The sequence below is a fragment of the Rhea americana genome, unplaced genomic scaffold (genome assembly GCF_003343005.1).
Source record: "Rhea americana isolate MKP2758 unplaced genomic scaffold, rheAme1 scaffold_263, whole genome shotgun sequence".
NCBI classification, from domain to species: domain Eukaryota; kingdom Metazoa; phylum Chordata; class Aves; order Rheiformes; family Rheidae; genus Rhea; species Rhea americana.
Window position 1 is genome coordinate 297,202 of NW_028186383.1, and position 16,590 is coordinate 313,791.

The 16,590-nt window shown below is 36.2% G+C and overlaps 1 protein-coding gene across 1 annotated transcript in view; it reads left to right on the plus strand.

Moving 5' to 3' along the window:
• The first annotated feature begins 7,652 nt into the window (after positions 1-7,652).
• Positions 7,653-16,590, plus strand: part of CD226 (CD226 molecule) — a 28,419-nt gene continuing 19,481 nt past the window's right edge. Inside the window, exons 1-2 of the mRNA XM_085307764.1 lie at positions 7,653-7,740; positions 8,025-8,357. Coding sequence (XP_085163890.1) covers positions 7,695-7,740; positions 8,025-8,357 — 379 coding nt within the window. The 5' untranslated portion in view covers positions 7,653-7,694. The remainder of the gene's footprint in view (positions 7,741-8,024; positions 8,358-16,590) is intronic.

Here is a 16,590-nt window from a genome sequence, read left to right on the forward strand (position 1 = left end):
TTCTGCAGGCTTCCGGTTGAAAAATAAATGTAGCTTGTCACCGCTCCAAACGCCGCGGCGAGGAAGCTAAGAGCTAAACGCGACATTGACCTTGGCTATCTCGATCCAGGCTGTTAGTTTCAACCACCTGAAAACGGGAGCTGCCCACGTCCAAGGGCGGCGCGCGAGGAGCGCTGGCCCGCTGCAAGGCCAGCAGCGCCGCCTAGAAAACCCCTAGGGAAGTAAAATACATATCTACTTCGAGTGGTTTAAAATGGAATATATTTCAAACTGGTAGAGGTTTCACACATAGTTTCAACTAAGGGAAATTAAACCAAGRCATGAAAATAAAAGCGTAATATTTTTGATTGCTAGTAAATCAATAAAAGTTGTTAGAATAGTTGATAAAGAGATTCCTGGGCTGGGATGCAACTTAACAGAACTCTCATGCATCATATAGATCACAGCATACACAATTTTTTAAAACCCTGTCAGAGATCAGTGCTTCTTTTATAAACATACTAATGAAACCAAATGCAGTCACGATAGTTCAGTTCAAAAGATMAATCCTCAGAGAATAACTTGTGATGATTCTGAAACGGGTGCTCTGAAGCCACAGAGGTGTGATAGAATTAAACTCCCAGGTTCTTAGAAATCAGTAAGCAGAGTGGCAAGCTAAAGTTTGGAAAATAAAAAAATCTATATTCTTTCTCAAACTGAAGACGCTAATTGAGAAAATGACTCACTATTGCTTTATAACAGGATAAATAGCATTGATTTCCTTGGAACTGCTTTAGCACAAGACAGATGTAACATGGTTGCAGTGCATCGGACAGGAGGTTATGGTACAATTACACTAAAGCAGCAGATACTCCTTCGTTCAGCTAATTTACAGCTGACRCTGCTGGCTGAGTGAACGAACTTCGGTAAAGTGACATCGTGCTCAGAAACATCTATTCTTGGGTTTAGTAGGGAGGGGATTTTCCCTTGAAGAATTGCAACKTATCTGTGAGGAGGGGTGTAGAGAAAGAAATCAGCAGATTATCTCTCCCTCTAATGCATTTGTAGTTCTTTCACCCTTTCTTTTGGTGCTGTCAAAGACAGAAGGAATCAAGTAAAAAGCTCAGTAGTACTCAGATCCTTGGATGCTGGGTGCAGGATGAGACCCTGCATACAATAGAAGAGAATTTTTAATTTTCAGATTTGTATTTTGTTGATTCTTCCATTTATATATTCCCYGTATAAAGATTTGGTAGGAGGTAGTTGGTCCCATAATATTTCTTTATCCTCTACTCCTCCCTCCTCAGGTCATTTCTCCTCCTAGGGTGGGGAGAGMGTTTAGTCCCTTATCTCTTCAAGAATTTGTTAGCCAATATTTTTTCAATTTCCATTTTGAATATCTTTAAGCAGTATACTTATAAAGGAAGAGGTTGCTAGTTTGTTATGAAGAATGCTTTTTTTGAGGGACATGAATTGCTGAATTRGTACCTTCTAGAACATTTTAAACCGCTCAAAGATTAAAAAGAAGAAAAGAAAAGAAGTGGCCGTGCATTTGTGCTCAGTTAGCCATCTGGAAGCCTGAATACAGCCCTTTTTGTGCAATGGATGACCAGATCAGCAAGACTTTGGAGCTGGGACTGCCTCTGCTCCTCCTGGAGTGGCCGTGCCCAGGGTGCAGTCTCGCAGGGATGCTGCCTTGGGCKGGGTTTCTTCAGGACACAAGTAATGAACCACATCAAGGTAACTCTTCAGAAAGACAGATCTCAAAACTCCTAGGTGTGACAGATTAAATAAAAGAGTTTGAAAATAAATCCCCACCGCCACCCCGAAGCCTGTTTCCTCACGGGAGCAGTTATTTCCTGCAGTTCTGCTTCGAAGCCTATCAGCTGCCCGTGGCCGAACTCGTCTCCGCAGCCCCCCGGGGACCACAAGGTGTGCTGAGACGGAGACGAGGGCTCTTGCCTGCCTTGGGTCCCCCCTCGCACTTCGCTTTGCGCCCCCTCTGCGGCTCCCTCCCCGAGCTGCCCCACCGGCACAGACAGGCATCCAGCGTCACCTCCCTCCCCCCTTTTTTTTTAATATCAGAAAAGCAAAGGCGAGAGCTAACAAACAAAGCAGCGGTCTCCTTTGCTGCGTTCACCACTACTGACTCCAGGATGTTTGGGTTTCGGGGGGTGGGGTGGTTCCTTTAGTYTTAGTTTTCCGAGGTTTTTTAGGGGGAGGTGGAGCTTTTAGATAGCATCGTCAGCCTGACTAGCTCTTGTAAGGATAGAAATGTGCCTTATCAGAAAAAGTGTCACTTTGCTGTTTACTAAGCTTTTTCTTTTTTTTTTTTTTTTTTTGATAATGGGGCACAAAAAAGACTTAAGAAGTTACAAAAGATGCTTTTCTTTCTTAGAAAAGGAGACTTTGTCAGGTCGTAGTGGCGTCAACAAAAAAGATTAGAGATGCCATATAAAAAAAGAAACATTCCTTTCTCTCTTTAGTGTTCTCTCTGGCTTTTGAGGGCCATTTTTAAAGAAAAATGAAAAGCTAAGCACAGTCAACTAAACAGAATTAGTAAATTCATAGAGACTCAAACATAACAAACAACTTTCTTCTGTAACTTAGTTTCTTTCATGTCTGTCAAGTGCTGTCTTCCCTGTTATTATGGATGAAAATGCAAGGTCAAAACAAATTATCAGCAAAACGGGAATGGAAATCCAATAGTTGCTTCCTATTCTACAAGGAGAAGAAGAGTTTATAAAATATTTTTAAAGGATATTCTTAATAACTCATTGTACTAATCAGTGGTATATATTTTACAGTCAATAGGAAAGGTTTAGATAGATGGAAAATGCCTTGTGATAGCCTCTATCATTAAGTAATCWCTTAATTAAAATATAAAGAAAATTCCTATTTAAAATAAATTTTCAACTTAATTTCCCAGGATTTATTGTTGAAATTTYCCTCTCTTTTTAAAGTAGATCTGCTTGTCTCTTTGAATTATCTTAAGAACCATCTTAAGTTCACTTTTTTTTCTCCTATTTTCCACTTTTGTTTTCTTTAAGTGGGCAGAAGTATGTGGCTGTTCTAGGAATTTCCCCTTCACACCCGCAGACCTGCAAAATTCACTAAAGTTCAGTAAGTTGTCACAGGCAGACTCTCTAGCTATGAATATATCAAAGGAACAGTAGTTACACAGTGAATTTAAAAAATACCACAGACTTGCTTATCTCCCACCAACATCCTTTTTGCTTGGTAGTTTGCGACACGAGTGCTTCAGGATGTCTAGTTCTACACTGGTTCAGCAGTGGAGTTTCTTCCACTTAATCACACATTTATGCTATTAGTATATCTCATCCTTAGCTCATTCTATCACTAAATATAGTTCAGATACCATTGATTACTCATGATTAATCTCCCCCCAAAACCTGAGAGACTATCATTCCCACACCTCAACGTTTAGTGTCATCTAGCCCTCGTGTTATAGCTCTTGTTTTATCACCAACAGTCTTCAGCTTCCTGACTCATTTGGGTGCTCAGTATTAAGGCAGAATGAGAATCTAGTTCGTAGTCCAGTTCCAAAAATGTAAATTAATAATTTTCCAGTGCCACAAAAATAAAAATATAGTCCTTTACGTACATATTCTCTTGCAAAGATAGATTATTTTGTGTTGAAGCATCTTATTAGAGATACTATATGTAGTTTTGCCTCTCTGAGTCCATTGCACTTAATAATAAAAAAGATTATTGAGTACTTGACTATGTAGATTGTATTTTCTTTCCTTTTTCTATATTTGGGAAAGGCTTTTACATTCAGCTTTTTTCTCTCTCTGAATCATCTTTTACCAATATATCTCTAAAATGTGATTAATTCACAGCTTTCTCCTTTCTCTTTGGAAGAATAGTTGGCAGTAACTAAATTTCTCCTTTGATGTTAATGAATATATACTAAAGATACCTATCCATTATGATACTTAATTAGGCATGCTTGTGCATTAATCAAATCCTGAACTTTATTGATTGAATTAGATTAGATGCAGAATAGGAAAAAGCAAATTGAATTATTGTGCCTTTATCCTGCTGTACCACTCGGGCATCCTGTTTAAAKAAAAATAGGATGGTGAACAGAAAAGGGGGTAATATTTCATTAATGGTAGTACACTAGCAAGAGGAAGCACATYTTCCTTTAGGAAATAGGGAGCTATATGATTTGTAATTGAACAGCCTTTCCAGTTTGGTKAGCCTGGCTTCCGGAGAAGACCTAAGCTCAGGGGAGGCTCAGACTCGGCTCAAAGACTACAAATCCCTCCCGCTGCTCACCGCATTTGCTTCCTTTTCCTCACTGAAGAGTCACTGAAACTAAACAACCGATCCAGATCGTTTGCAGAGCTGGAGGTGTGGAAGTAGTGCCTGGAGTGGTCTCCCTTTTTGGCTACCACCTGCTTCACTATACACTGCCGCAGCCGAGGTGCGTTTCTGGCAGCAGCAGCAGCCTGCAAGTATATTTGCCTCTCTTTCTCCACTATTGCTGCAGGCCTGTCTATATAYGTTAAATCTTAAATACTAATAAATCGTTAGGGTATTAAAATATGGTGCTGGCCATATATATATATATTTATCTTACTCTTCAGGAGGAGTAAGCTATACTACAGCTATACTAGCTGTACTATTTTAAGTTACATTTTATCCATGTGAAAACATTACACTGGAAGTGTGTGCCTGCTCCCGGATTACACCTGTAGAGTCAGCTTTCATAGCGCCTGCAGGTCTCCAACCTGTGCTGGCCGTGTTGCCCAGGCATCCAGAGGGGACCTTCACTGCAGCCTTCACAGGGTGACCCAGTGACGATCCCGTTACAGGCTGCTGCTTGTAGCAGATGTGGCAAGGGACTCTGTTTCGGGAATCGGATGACCAGGAAYCTGGCACGACTTTTACAGTAACTGTGCCTGTTCCACTACAAATAAATGTCTTTAAACAACATATCATTGGTACTTAGTCATCATGCGGGGCTGGACGTTAATACTCTTCTGTTTTTCTTTTGATGCCAGATGGAGAGAAAGGGGCATGAAATTCAGGCCAATAAAATAGTAATTTATATATAAACAGATGAGTGAGGAATAATTTTTATTCAAGGGAATTTGTCTTCATTTAGGAGACTTCCTGAATACTTCATCTCAGTTTCAATTAAGGAAAACAGATGTGTAGGAAGTTTAATTTGTAATAATAATAAAAAAAGTTATTAAYGTACATTTATCTTTTTTTTCTACTTTATATTTTGTGAAATGCCTTAGATCTGTACACAACAATATACATGTGTAGCATGCCATAAAAAATAATATTTCAGACTGGAGAGGTATTTGGCCTTTTTGTCTCCTCACTTAGAACTACAGTTTGAGAACTGCTAGCCACTGAGATTATTAAATATTTAAATGTGAGAACATACAGATTCTGMATAGCTGGTTCAAAAGCCACAAGGCTTTTTGTGTAGCATCCAGGGACCAGATCTCTTTGCTTCACAAAACCCCTTTTTTTTCAATACAAAATCTATAGTTTAGTGTCTGAAGGTTCCCATTTCCTGCTTTTCTTATCAGTAATACCTTTGTTTCCTGAGGCAACCTAAATAGACAGTATTCTTTTGGTCTGTTTTAAAAAGGTAACTCTGTAATACTAATAAAACAACATTGTCTTCAACTCAATTCTTTTCTATTTAATTTTTTACACCTAGCATCAGATGGGCCACTGACTATCTAAGAATATTTTGAAAATYCAGATTTTCATCTGCCCTAGAAAACTTTGTTAATTATTAACAGGTCATATTCTTAGAAAGTATGAAGTTGCTTAAATAAAGTAAGCTGAGTTATAAGCTTTTGTTTGCCTCATAGTTTGYGCTCTTGTGAAGATCCAGTGTTTGTGGAAATCTCAGAACATAGAAGTAATTGAAATGAAAACAGTACACAAATGGAGAGACTGTGAAGACTGTGAAGGTCATTAGAAGAATATATGAGGAGCTATTTTTATTAAACATGCATCATTTAAAAGGCTGAGCTCAATTTTCTCAGAAAAGATTTCGCTTATCCTATTTTTATAATTCTAGGGAGCTTTTGATCTGTAGCCTACCAGTTGAATTAAAAACTAGAACTTTGTCACAAACAAAAAGCTAAGCCTCATTTCTTATTATGAGGAGGAATAGCTTGCTTAGAACGGTTGCATTTAATGAGTCTACAGCTCTCAGGCAGAGAAAAAACAGGAAATCACCCTTAAAAGAATAAAAMCCATGATGAAGAAAAGCAAACTTTACTGCCTTTTCACACTGAATCTCTGATCTCCTCCCTTCCTAGGATAAGCCATCCAGAAGAAGAAAAATACCGAAGACTTGAATTTTCAGTGAAGCTTATTCTAGATAATAAGAATACAGTGATCATGTAAGCATTAGAGATCAAGTAAAGTAACATTTAAAAATGTATTTTGTCTAAATTTTAATAAACACAATTATTAATATATGCCTATAAATACATTGCCTTTTATTGTTTCCTGAGAGTTAATGCAGACCTTCATTCAGGTAGTTAAAAAATGAGCTAAAAATTGAGCATAGTCTTGAGTTAAAAACTGGCATAGAGTACAATTTGTCTATGACTTCATTGTTAAATCAGTAGATTCTGTATTTATTGACAAGGTAGAGTAGAAATAAGTACAACAACAGCAATGGAGAGTTACAGATTGAAGAAGGAAGTAGCAAGATGGAGTTTCTGTAGACAAAGAGCTGTATTTTCCTAAAACATGCAGATAAATACATACACATTTTAATACAGATAGATACATACACATTTTATTTTCCAGAGAAGTCATTGTTTTATGASAAGAATCTCAAAAATAACTAATGTATGTCTGGCTAAAGCTTCTATAATGTATGACTCACCCTAAAATATTTATTTTTCTGATCAGCTTCAGTTCAAATTGCATCTGTTTGTTCATTTGATAATTTTAACCTGTTGAGTCAAGCTTAATTTTGATTTCAAATCAATCATTACATTTTTSCAGTTTTAAACAGCTCCATAAACTAGCATAGCCTGCTGAAATGCAAAATGCTTGCAGTTGTTTTGAGAAAAAAATATAGAATTGCAAAAGTGTATTTCATTCTGACAAAATTCAACACGAGTCAAAAATATTGAGGATTCTTAAACAAGAATTTTCAAGTTGCATAATTACGATCCCAAATACTATCTCATAACATATTATCACCAAAAAAGTCTCAGACCTTAAGATTTTACTTTTTATAAATAGTCACAAAATTATAACCTCTAACAGATGGAAACTGTCTCATCTTTTCCAAATTTCATAYTCCCTGAATGAGAGATAAATGTTGAATTGCAATGGCAGAAAAATGGAGAAATTCCATTGATTTTTGAATATATGGCTTGGAAGGATTTTATTTACTTGTACTGAGAAAACCAAAGATCCTTGCTTCATCGGTTGTTATAATACTCATATACATTCCTAAAGAGTCATTGATAATGGAAATTTTTTTCTCAAGTGGATTTTGATTGGCATTTAGTGCCTCTYTGATGCTGCTGCACCAAGATCTCAAACTCAGTGTTTACAGAATGTGAAAGTAAAAAGTGCATGTTATCTTTCATGCTTCAAAGGTAAAAGCTTCCAGGGAGCCTGGCCCGCGGTGCACAGAGACTGAATAAAACTGTGTTGCACAATAATTGAGTCCAGCGTGCTTGGAGATGGACRGTATAACTTTTCTTATGGTTGCTCTGCAGCTTTATGGAAGTAAGAYTTATTATTCCTCCTAGCTTATAAGGCTGCTTAGCTTTATTCCTTCATAACGTGCTTGCTTTCCTTCTTTCTTTCTTTCCTTCTTTTTTTTTATATCATGAAGATATATTAGGCAGATTTTAAGTGTTCAGTTATACTCAAAAATTAAAAGTAACGATAACATCTAGGGTTCTTTTTTTTTAGCACAGCTTTGACTTCTCAGCACTTTGCTCTGTTTTGCTCTTATTTCAAATTTTAATGACATTAATTCTGAGACTAAATTTACATATATGTTTTAGTCGGTGTGGAAGGAAAGTTTGTGGATTCAACTGTAAAGCTTACAGAGAAGGTGAAACTGGATTGTGTATATCCAAAGAAAGCCATGATAATCCAGACATCCTGGATGAAAAGAAATTTAACTCATAAAGCAAATATAGCTGTCTTGCATCCAATCTATGGCATACATATTGAAAACAATTACAAAGGAAGAATTCATTTTCAAAATGACTCCRGCAAAGACAAGTCCTTATCCTTCATCAAGAGCACTTTGGAAGATGTTGGTGTTTATTTCTGCTCCATTCAAACTTATCCAGATGGAATTTGGGAAAAGGTAATAAAAATTATTCAGCCAGGTAAGTGAATCTTTCATTCTTCTATAAATTTATGGTATATGTGAAACAGAAATGCATGCTAGTTTAGGGAGTATTTGACAATATAATTTTTCTTTTCAGTTATATAGCATATGGAAATGGAGTAATTTGGAGGTAAGCACTAGCGTGACAGGAAAGAATTATAGTACTCTGCCAGAAGGTCATTTTAAGACAAGTAGCAAGTAAGGGAGTGAACTGGAGGAGCCAGGTAGCTGTCACAGCAGCAGTGTGTTACATGGCAGTCTTGGGTACTCATGGTCATAGCATCAGTGATACTTCTGTTGGAACAAGCTTCTCACAGTATTTCAACCTGTTACAGGATCTCCGCAGAGTATAGACAAACCTGGAGGGGATCGTATCTTTTCATTATGGTCAATGGTGAGGGCATTCCCAGATCATTCCTAAGTCTCAGACTAGTTTTCCCTACTCTATAAGTAATCAAAGAAGAAAGAACCCTTTTCTAGAATTTTTCCATGCCTATTCAGTAGTGGTCAATTGACTTGTGCAGGGGAGTAGGCCTCTCTGAGGAGAGCTAACTATAATTGCTAAGTGTGTAGGCGATCATTGTGTATTCATGATTGAATAGCCTTCAAAGGTTAACTAGTTTAGGCTACTGATTTATTGATCTGATATGCTGAATATAGGAAAACTCTGTACCCTTTTCACATCTTCCGAAGCAAATAGACTTTATTCAATATTTTACTGTATTGCAATTTTTATTGTATTTACTGGGAAATTTAGCTTCTAACATTTGAAAGACCAGAAGGTAAAAAAACCTTTTTTTTCCTAGCCTTATCCCYTTGAGTTTCCATTTCCACCTTATTTTCTCTACACTTCTCTTATTTCAATGTTACAATGAAAAGATGAACCTGACTTGTAGAAGACACCTCAACTTCAAAAATGCAAGCCAAATTGGTTCTATCTTCATAACTCTGCTATTTTTTCATCAATAAAAAATGGTGCTCAGCAGTGCGGAAACTGAACCACACAGAAATTATTGCCCTCACTTTTAAAATGTTTAGTTCCTCCCCAAAAGTGTTTCGTTAAGTAAGATAGTTTGGAGAAGAAACCATTTTCCTTTTTATGACCCATCGGCATGGCCATGCAATCCACATAGATATTCACATGTGGAGGGGATGATCCTACTAGTGAAAGAGTTAAGAGGGGGCCCTTAGGTCAGGCTGGCAGTTCGCGTCAGAGCTCCTCAACTGCGATTCCTTTAGTGGCATCTCTGAACGCCTGCTTCACTCAGGTGTCTGTTTTATTAGGTAAGGAATAACATTATTGAAGAAATACCTCTAGTTTCTTTTTGTCTACTGGTCCATTTAGTGCACAGTGCTAATAAAACTACAGACATTTGAAACATATTTTTGATTGCTTTAAAATAAGCCAAGATCTGGAAATCTAGATTATTCTTTATAWAAAAGAATAGGCAAACTAGATCTCTTACGACCTGAGTTCTGGCAGTGCTAAGCCTTTCTTGACAATAATTGATTTTCTATAAAACCCTAAAAGTTAGATGTAGTAGTGATCTGCAAGTACATTCAGACTTTTTCCTGGCCATGGCAGTGCTGATCTCAGCAGCTTGTTTCTGAATGTACTGTCCGGGGCTGATCTGAAGTGATGCAAGAAACAAATTATGCAGTGGGATATTATCCTTCTCCACTTACAGACTTCAGTACAGTGTAAACCAAACACAAAGTGGATCTGTTATCAGAGGTATTTTTTGAATGGTACTGTGGGATTCAGCATTTTCAGCATATAGGATTTTTCTCTTCATTTGAGCACTTTAAAAAACAAACCTGAAACAAAAACAAATCTCCAATATTTCAAGCATATCTCTTAATCAAGCTACAGAGRGTGATAATAATGTTATATAGAAATTAATCCTTTTCTTTCCCATTTAAAGAATCAAGATTTCTGAGAACAGGAACTATCCTGTTCAGCATCCCTATAGCTATGTATAAACATGATCTTTATATCCACTGATCCCAAGAGAATAAAGTTTATTATCAGTGAAGATAAAATATTACAACTTCATTCTGTAATTCAAATTAAATATGTTATTAAAAATAGAGCTTAGAAAAAGTCTTTAATAAYGCAGTGGTTATAGTAGAACAATATCAGTCAGTCTTTATCTAATTTTACTAACATATTCATCACTATCAAATATTTTAAACTCCCTGGATGAAATCTTGCCTTGATTAAATCAGCAGTAAACTTTAAATTCACTTCCATGCAGGCTGTATTTCAACTTACTGCCATCAATAGATACATAATTTTTCTTCTTTATCTTTCATTCTGTAAAATTAGGACATTGATGTTTATCTTTGAAGCTTTTTATATTYTACACCAAAGAAAGAGCTTTGAGAAAGCTAAGTATTGGTCTAACACTGGGACATGGATCTTGTTCTGTATGATGAACATTCGCTATTCAGGAGCTGAGGTCCTGGAAAATGAAGTACTGATATTCTCTGGTGTACAGAAATCTGAACAACATAATCTGCRGATTACATTATTTTTTCAATTAAGATTTATAATTTATTGATTCTTAATACACATTACTTTTCCAAAAGTATTAGTTTTCTTGCACAATCCCAGATAAACAACTGACTGCAAAATGCATTTCTTGTAATTGCAACAGCTGATCAAGAAACTTGTAAGGGATGAAAATCTATATTTTTAGGGAATTCCATAATGTCTGTTGCTTTACAGACTCACACGTATAAGTATGCTTAGGTGCTGAATCTGCAGTCATTATAGCTGTATTGTAGTGGTGTAGTGGTGTTGCAGTGAAAAACAGTTTTTGGAGTGCAGACTTTCTACTTCTCTGCAAACAGGTGTTATTTACCATTTGCTTAGATTCAGTTTTTAAAGTTTCCCTATATGTGCTCTGGGTAGCATCGAGCTTTAAATTATATGTTTTCAATCATCAGCATGCCCTGATTAAGTCTCTGCTTCTGTGAAGGATGTACTTTCATTGGACCTAAATTCTCTTTTTTGGATGAAGACAGAAATAGAGGGAAAAGAATGGAGCACTGGTGGCCCTTGAACAGCACTAATTTGCAGTGACACTGCCTTTAAATTGATGCAACTTTGTTTGTGGGCACTTACAGCATTTAAACTTGCTCTGGTAAATTAGCAGAGATGAGGTTAGGTTGACAGTATTAAGGTTTCTATGTTAATCAGAACCKATTAAATCAGTTCAATCCCTGGTTTATGATTTAACTAGTGTGGTCTGTGCATTGAGACGTTTCAGGAGTTATCTGTGAAGCTGAGATCAGTTACTGTGGGACTTACAGATGTTTCTGCACTAACATAAGTAAGCAGGTGTACCATGGATGAGTTTGCAGCATAGACCYCAATGAAAGCTAGCAACAGCATAAAGACCCAAAATACCTGACTGGTATTGGCATGGATACTGTGAGTCTATTACCCGTGACAGTGACTGTTAATTAGAGTGTAAGATGATAGGCTTTTCATGTAGCAAACACATCTGCTGGCAGGTATATAAATTTGGATGAAGTGTGTTGGAATAGCTCTTGCTGGTTTGCAAAGTAATGAATCCTTCTGCACTCAAACTGTTCCAAGTTGCTGTAGTACATCACTACTGGTAATCAACAGAGATCGTGGGCCTGATTCTGCTTTCCCATATGCTTTGCATAAATTTTAAAACTTTGACCTAAGTGTATACAGAGTGGGTAAAATTGATATGATTCTGATATGGGAACAYCTTTCATCTGTGTAATAGAAAGCATCAAGTGCTAGTGCTTAAATCATGGAGTAAATATGACAAGTGTTGTCTGTTAAATTAATGTGAATATGCTCAGTAATACAGAAGTGTTAAGAAGACCCTGATGCTTTACAACATAAAGCAGTTAAAAGAGTTTTTAAACAAAAACACAGAAAAAGAGAAATAAGTAGAATATTGAAAAGAAATAAGCACACCTTTATTATTATTATTTCAACAATGCCTTTATATCTTTCCCTTTAGCTAAAGGTGCTTTTATAACAAAAAGTGTCCTCCATTGTTACAGTCTTTCATATGTGATTAAAGATGTCATTAAATGAATAAAAGATCCCCAGAAACTGCCACTATATGAGAGCTAGCAAAATAATACTGGAGAAACTCCATTTAGAGCTCTGCTGCTGCCTTATTCTCTGGCCATAGAACACCAGGTCACCCCACTATGGTCTGTGTGGGGAGAATTACATTCATTTTTAACCAGGGACAAAATTAAAAAATGAGAGAAGATTAATCTTAATCTTGGGCAAGGAACAGCTGCGCTGTCATATGGATCTGGGATCCTAGGAGATAGAGGAGATTATAGCTCTAATCCCAGAGCTCTTTTCTCGATGCACTATCCTTGTTGCATTACTGACAGATGAAAGACACTAGAAGTGGTGATAAATCACCGTATAGATCAAATTTTTGACTTAGTTGTTGTATTGACTGATTTTTTTACTGGATGTGATCTCTGTTCAGTCCTCTYCTATCAGGAGATACAAAGAAATGTTTTGTTCTTTTTAATTTTTTTTAATTTTTTTCTTGGGAAGTCTATGAAACAGGAGAGGAAGAATTATCCCAGACTGCACAATATTATCCATGCTTTCTTTGTTGGCATTACTGAAACAAATGGGCAGAAGTAATATTAGGGATATTTTCTTGGAAACTTCACGTTTAGCTACAGGATGTTTTTACAAGTGGATTCAGTACTGAAATTGTGTAACATAATTGCGAAGAGCCTGAGTACACTCTGCCACCATTACCYGTGAATATTTTGGCAAAGAGATGCTAGTTATCCCACAGGAAGGTGCTTCCCAGCTGTGTGAATCTGCTACTTTTGTTCTCATGGTGTGAGCATACATCCAACAGTTCCGAGAACTGTTCAATGTTCAATGTTCTTTTTTCCCTCAATCTTCCTACATTTTATGAGCCACAAACAGTCCATGCACTAAACAAACAAAATCCTTTCCCATAGAGAAAACTCTTTTTATATTTTTGGATAAGATTTTTTAAATTTACGTAGGAATGGTCAGTAATTGTAATATCTCACTTTTCTTAGGGAACAGTTTGAAGACAATCTTGAGTTTCTTATATGCAGCACTTAGATATGTATGTCTGAAGGCTGATTCTGAAAGCAGTATAAAATGTGAGAAGCAGAGAGTAAAGTCACTACTAATGGAAGAAGCATTAGCATAGGAAATACCATGCAGGAACTGCTGAATATCAAAAAGATGTTAATTCCAATGCTTGCTGCCTAGACGGGAAAGCATTTGAAGCTGCAGTTTGTTGTAATCTTACTTTTAGATAAAAGGACCTTCAGGGAACAGCGTACATGGTTCGCCTGTTGGGGAGCTGGGCTTAGCAGTGCATGTGTAACTGTGGTCTCAGCGGCAGCTCAAAACAACACAGTACTCGTATGTGTGTGTGGGGGGAAGGTGTTGTCAGTTATGTACCTAGCTATAACAAAAGGGTAACAAGAATTCAGCAAAGGTTTATACTTTAAAATATATCTCTTTATAAAAATATATTTTAAAGCATAAACCTTTGCAAAGAAATCTATATAGGGAATTTTTCCAATTTCTAGCWCTTTAGAACGAATAGTAGTATGATGGTTTTCATTTCCAAATGAACTGAATGAGGTACTGGCAAAATCCCTTTTCTTCTTACAATAATTTTTTTTCCCTATTTTGTCCAGATTTTTACTTACCTATGGCCACTAAGTGCTTAGATCCATCTGTTTTTTTGGTCCTTGGTCCTTTGCCAGACCTGTCTTCAGTCCTTTGGTTCTTCTTTGTTCAATTCATTCATTACTACAAAAACACACATCTATAAAGGAAGTTTTTAAAAGTTTTCATAAAGTATCAAACCACAGAAAAAGAGTTTAAGGAATAATTCTGGCCTCTTCTATCATTTATTCAACAGAAAAGAAGGTCTTTAAGTTCTTGATTTTTTTTTTCTATTCTTTTTCAGCTGTCATTGATTCCATGGAACATTGTTACGTAGATATATACAAAAAGTTAAGAAGAGATCAATGGACTGTTACTTAGTTCAAATCTGTGATTTCCATAAATTTCTACAAATCAGGATCTTAAGACTTCAACAGATCTGAAGGAAATTTATGTCTTGTTCTCATCCTGTAAAAATGAAATACTGATTGCTTCCATTTGAAATGTCCTCCAGGCATAATACTTTATTGAACTTAATGAATTTAATTCAGGCTTTATATATCATGGCTACTTAAAACATTTTTTCCTACTGCACTTTCATATTGATGATGTTTTTTGAAGAGACATGAACAACCACTACTACTTGGTTATAGGTCTGTACTATTTTCCCCCAGAATGATAATTTTGCTCTTTCTTTATTGCGCTTATTAAAGTATGAGACATTTCTTTGTCAGCTGGAGTTCAGTGCAATTGTTCTCATCTCATCAGCCCCCTGTATCAAAGCCTCCTGCCCAATCACAAACTATCATCTGATTTATTCTGCCTTGAGAAATAGTGATAGGTGCATCAAGCTCAAGACTACTCCATGTGGTTTTTCATATTCTCCCAGGCCACTTTGACTTATTAACAGCTTAGTCCTGCAGATGCCATTGCCTTGAAATGTAACAATTCGTGTGTATTTAAGTTTCCACATATGTATGTAATTAGAATATTGACTATTTTTAGGTTAATAGCAGCTGAGATGATTGAATGTAGGCAAAAACTCTTAGAAGCAAAGTGAATCAACCTGTGAAGAGCTTTGTGACACACAATTAGATTTGTTAAGGTTATCTCAACAGTCTTAAAACACATGGCATTCAAATTGACAGTGTAGATCTAACTTGAAAAATAGACTATAATAAACATCACTAGAGAGATCAAAACCTGATATTGTTCTATATACTATGCCTTTGCTACACATTTACGTAGAAAGCCAAAAGTCTTCAGCAAGGAAAGTATAAAATGTTYAAATGAAAATTGGCCGTATGTCAGAGCAATGTCTTTTGTTTATTTACAGAAAAAGGAGTAGTAGTTAAAATTAACTAGATTTTTTTTGTTATGTCTTTGCTTAATTACCTTTAAAAAATGCTGAATTTTAACATGACTTTTTGGTATATTTTGAATCTTACATTTATTTTCTCCATAGTTTCCTTTCAGTTAGATGGTAAAATAGTGTCCTTAGTTTGACTTAAATTTTCCCATTCTATGCTGCGGATGAAATGGGAAATATTTTTTGGACATTTATAATGACTTTTACATCTTGTAATATGAATTAAAAGAATAATTGTTATTGTTACTGTTCTTTGTTTTCATACTATTGTATTTTTTTAAATTCATGACAAAAATTGATTTTATCTTAGTCAGTGAGGATGGACCATTTGCTCAAGAGAGATATTTTGCTAGCAACTCTGAATAAAAATGGAAGTTCATTAACAGAGTATTTAAATGCCAGATGTACTATGAAGTACTTTCATATTTTAAATAGAGTGATCAACTTATCCTGTTATAGCAGAGACAGAGCTTTTCTATTCTTAATTAGCGTGATAATATCCATGCCACACAGCACTTCCTTCTATATTACTGTTCTTCTGCCTGCCAAAAGCAATACATTGCATAGATTTTTTTCAAGTCCCTGTTCACCTGAAATAGCTTRCTTTCTATTTATCTCTGTCCCAGTTCAGAATGTGATTCATAGGTCTACGATGAAAAACTATCAGCCCTTTAAAGTACATGGAAGCAAAARCTAATCCTGAGGGATCTTCATTCTTCAGCTTAGACTGAGCTCCCCAGAGCAAGAACCATCTTTGCATCTTTATACAGTGTCAACCAGATTGTCAGCATTTAATTAGAAAGGAAGAGGATGTAGCCTTGCAAAGTTGCCTTTCTCATATCTCTGCTGTGGTTACTGRCCTGTTAAGCACTGCTTTTCTTTTTGTCTTCTATGATGAGCTAAGGATTGGATGCTCCTTCAGTATAAAGGAACAGAGAAAAAAATTGTTGGGCGTAGAGTAGATATCTCCTTTTCTCTTGTGAAGGAAAAGGAGGATCAAAATGAATTATACAATTGGGAAAAAAATCAGATGGATAGACCTTATAAATTCATCTCATCCATCCCTATGGTCTGATGTAGGATAAGCATATCTGAATCACGTTTCCCATGTTGGAAAATATATGCATGATATTCTTACACAGTCATCACAGTGCTGGTTTTTGACATTKCTTT